The sequence below is a fragment of the Ciona intestinalis genome, unplaced genomic scaffold (genome assembly GCF_000224145.3).
Source record: "Ciona intestinalis unplaced genomic scaffold, KH HT001160.1, whole genome shotgun sequence".
In the NCBI taxonomy this organism is placed as follows: Eukaryota; Metazoa; Chordata; class Ascidiacea; order Phlebobranchia; family Cionidae; genus Ciona; species Ciona intestinalis.
Window position 1 is genome coordinate 7,991 of NW_004191481.1, and position 4,258 is coordinate 12,248.

Genomic DNA, 4,258 nt, shown 5'->3' on the forward strand with positions numbered 1-4,258 from the left:
ATTGTGGGCGTATGTGTCGTTGGGCAAGACACTTAACGACAATTGCTCCAACCCAGTGGTCACTAATGGGTTGTCCAAATTATCAGCCATACATAATAAAATGAAAAAAATCCCCAATAAATAATCACAGACAAAGTAACATACATGGTAACTCGTAAGCTGGCACGAGGTGTTAAACCCGTGTGATAACGACTGTCTTTTTCCGGCCACACAAGGATAAAGCAATTTACATTCATTCATTTATATATCAGCGCTTTTTTACCGATACCCATTATCGGTAGAACGTAAATATGGGCCGATAATCGACCTCTAGTTATGTGGGCAGAAGAGAACACAAATTCAGAACATGAGTCGCAAGTCCAACATACTTCTGTGAGATTTAGCCCATGACACAATGAATGTTCAGGATGAGTTAAGGGGTGTTGTGGATGGAGTCCTACTTATTGCATGAAAACATGTACATAAGCGACCGAGGTGTTGGGCAATGGGCTAAATCCAAACTAAATGATAGGTACTTGTCAGTGACCTCACCCACATAGAATAACATGTATTAAAATATATACCTACCTACACACAAATTATTTATAGCCATCATTGCAGCCATTACAACTTTCCTTGAAGTACAATCACGTCTTAGAAGACGCACCAATGGAGGAATGGTTCCATCATTTGCCAACATGATCTGACCACTTTTGCTCTTTTTGCTAATTGCACCTACTCCAAGACACCCTGTACATTTTTAACAAATATGTAACTGTTTTTTGTTAATATAACAGCTATTAAAACCTAGATATTGGAGAGTTTCAGATTTACTGATCAACATTTCAATCAATTGTTTTGTCCCGATTAAAAGAGAAATTTCTTTTTGATTTTGTAGATGGCATCCAGCTAAAGACCATAAGGCGTTTGCACCGCATTCCTTCACAGAATCTGACCATATCTAGCCAAACAATATAATGGAAGTTTAAGTAAAGTCTACTTTAAACTTAAATCTACCTACATGAAATAATCTACATAAAGCATGAGGAGCTTTTTCCAAGTTTGCAGTGTACTGAGCATGAGGATTTTCATGGGTAATGCAATCTATTGCAAGTGCAGATTTCATTTGTGCAGGAATACAGTGTCCTTTTACAATGGTCACCAAACATGGAAGTACGCCCAGTTCAACAAACTTATTCTGTTAAAGTTGAAATAGAATTAAAAAATAAGGTTTTAACGATTAATCATGCGTATTCACTTGAATGTTGTTGTTGCCTTTACAGAGAGCAGCAATGGCATCTGATGCGGATATTTGCAAAGCATCATTTCGAACAGTAAGAAACCCAACCAATAACAAAGCAGCTCCGTATTTTACTATTTGATTTTGTATTTCACCACATTCGGATATGTCACCCCTACAAAGTGCAGCTATTGCCAAAATAGAGTTTACCACTACATCAACAACCTGTACAGAAAATAAAACGATCACATAACTTTAACAATAAGGTTATCATATTTTATTATACTAAAAAGCTGTTACGTTTAACTAAAACTTGAATTTGAGCACAACATGCTACACAGAAATTAAACAAAAGATTTTAACAAGTGAAATATAAGGACTGGATAGATCACTTTGATCAATAAATTGATACAAATCTTTATACTTATAGCAAATGAACGATTTGACAAAAATTACACTTTGAATAAGAATATTAGAAAAATAGATTAAATTTCGATATATAGAAAAGTGTGTTCTGCGTATATAAAAATTGTTAACATCAAACACAATTGTGTGGTGATGTAACAAATTAAGGCTACTTGTTACAACGCTTTCACAAGGTCAGACCGGTATTACATATATGTAACTTGTTTTATCCTCGCGTTCAGGGTGTTCGGATGTTTACACACTTCATACTAGCTTATGAGTTACCATGTATGTTTTGTGGGTGATTAATTTTTCAGATTTTTTTTCTGTATGAGTGATAATTTAGACAACCCACTAGAGCTTTAAGCAATTGCCGTTAAGTGTCTTGCCTAAGGTCCTATACATCCACAATGGTAGCAGCGACGAGCCGTAAGCATATTACCCCTTGGTTGGAGGCAACCACTATGCCAGGGCATCGGACATTCTAAAAATGTAACAAAAATAGCGAGGTCTTTTTCAGGGAAAAAAAATGTATGTTTAAACATTGTAAAGTCCAATTTCAATATTTACGCCATAACTGCGAATATACAACAGAGTAGCAACTGATGCAATACTTATTTACCCATCGATAGCAATTGACAATTTTCGCATTAGGGTCTGAAAAAGAGTAATGGGTCTATACCCGAAACCCAACTAATAGTTTATTGTTTGTATTATTAGTTGTATTATTTTTTTTAAAAAGAGCTTTGAGGTTAAAGTATTGCACTAGTTTTAGAACTCACACTGCGATGTGTGGAAGTTTACTTCGCAAAACTTTGTGATAACTAATTACTTTTTAATTGGGTTGTTTTATATGCTTCGATTGAAAAGATTATGGTCAGTTGGAAATATTGCAAGGATTGCAATAAATTATTTTGGTTTAAGGTTTATTTTGGACTCGGATAAAAGAAAGGAGTTAATTAATTTTGATTAATCGTGCAGTTCTGAACATCGAATTTTAAATTTATACTAATATGTAATAAATTTGATTTATGCAAGAGACGTGTGGAAACTTACAAAAAACAACTGTTCAAAAAAAGGATCATCCATAAATATTATATATATTATTCAACAAATACCAACATCCGTTTGTAGAAGATCAACAAGAGGTGGAATACCACCACAATCAGATATCCTTGCAGCGATGTTATCTAACTGCGCAAGATCACAGAGTACAACGGAAGAACGAGATTGCAATTCGTATCTTTGATTAATTAATTCTTCCCCTTTTATTGCGGTATGACTAGTTGACTTGGGAGTTTTCAACAGTGAAACAAGTACTGCATTATAGATGTTTAAGATATTAAAAAAACACATCATTCATTCATTCATTACAAACCAGGAATTGCTTTATTATTACAAATTTCTTCTTGTACCACTTTATGTTCGCTCATTAAGCAGATTACTGAACATGCAAGGGATTGCAGTGATGATGATCCACCTTTAATATTGTATGACCTACATTATATAAAAACAAATCCCTTCTTTAAAACTAATAATCAAAACAGACCATGTAGAGAGGATATTGGTATTTTTGTTGGGCTTGATAATACAGCAACCAGTGGAGGTATTACGCCAGCCAATTGAAGTTCCTTCCAGTACAGTGGACATTGGTGAAGAATAATTTCCATGCATCGAAGAGCAGCATTTTGTTCAATAATGGAAGATTTTAACATGTCTAGTTATACAAGGCAGAATAAAAACAATTTAAAAATTTGTTAACCTAATTGCAACTCACCAATCATAACATCCCAGACTTTAAAAATATTTTCTGTGTTGTTTTCTAACATTGAGCCATCCTGGGTTAGCTCAATACAGTAAAGAAGGACATCACTATGAAAGTTAAGGATAACTCTTTGAATAAGTCCATTTCCTGAAATATCGCTAGCCATCAATGAAGCACCAAGTTTAATTAAAAACTTCAGTGCATTTAGTGAACCATATGATGCAGCAACAAGAAGTGGTGTAGAATTATCTCTGTCAAGAATTGAGTTGGTGATTAATGACAATATGAAATATATTAACCATTGCGACAACTTTTGTTACAGAGATAAAAATAAAGGAAATGTTTTAATAAAGAATTGTTGTTGGGTCTATAACTAAAATATGCAAATTAATATGTGAATGAAATGAGATAAGTTTGTGTGAATGAAATAAAATATAACTGGTAGAGTGAAACTGTTCAGGTTAATTGTCAAATGTAACATAGTGACCAAATACCTTTTTCCCTTTCAAAACCTGTAAAGTAAACAATACAGTAGATCTTGTTTAAAACAACATTGATTTTTTTGTACATGAAACATACCCTCCTGTTGCTGGTTGCTCAAGCAAACTTGGATATCTTCTTAATATACATCGTAAGATTGCTGTTTGATCAAATGCTGCTGCGTGATGAACTGCCGACCAACCTTTACTGTCGGTTAACATTGGGTTGGCACGACTATCAAGGAGAGCATTGACACAAGTAAGTGATCCACATCTTGCACTTATGTGCAATGCAGTCACTCCTACAGTTTAAAACAAACAAAAAAACAATTTTTGTATTAAAAAAATAATAACTCCATTAGTTTAATAATGACCCAATTTAAAACAATG

The 4,258-nt window shown here is 33.9% G+C and overlaps 1 protein-coding gene across 3 annotated transcripts in view; it reads right to left on the reverse strand.

Moving 5' to 3' along the window:
* Positions 1–4,258, reverse strand: part of LOC100181258 (ankyrin and armadillo repeat-containing protein) — an 18,492-nt gene that overhangs the window by 6,091 nt on the left and 8,143 nt on the right. For all 3 annotated transcript variants that reach the window (XM_026840248.1, XM_009863697.3, XM_018817186.2), the window contains 9 exons: positions 3,969–4,170; positions 3,402–3,640; positions 3,174–3,341; positions 3,003–3,104; positions 2,747–2,943; positions 1,238–1,444; positions 1,001–1,177; positions 787–940; positions 568–729 (listed from right to left, as the gene is read on the reverse strand). In XM_026840248.1, the coding sequence (XP_026696049.1) occupies positions 568–729; positions 787–940; positions 1,001–1,177; positions 1,238–1,444; positions 2,747–2,943; positions 3,003–3,104; positions 3,174–3,341; positions 3,402–3,640; positions 3,969–4,170 (1,608 nt within the window). The remainder of the gene's footprint in view (positions 1–567; positions 730–786; positions 941–1,000; positions 1,178–1,237; positions 1,445–2,746; positions 2,944–3,002; positions 3,105–3,173; positions 3,342–3,401; positions 3,641–3,968; positions 4,171–4,258) is intronic.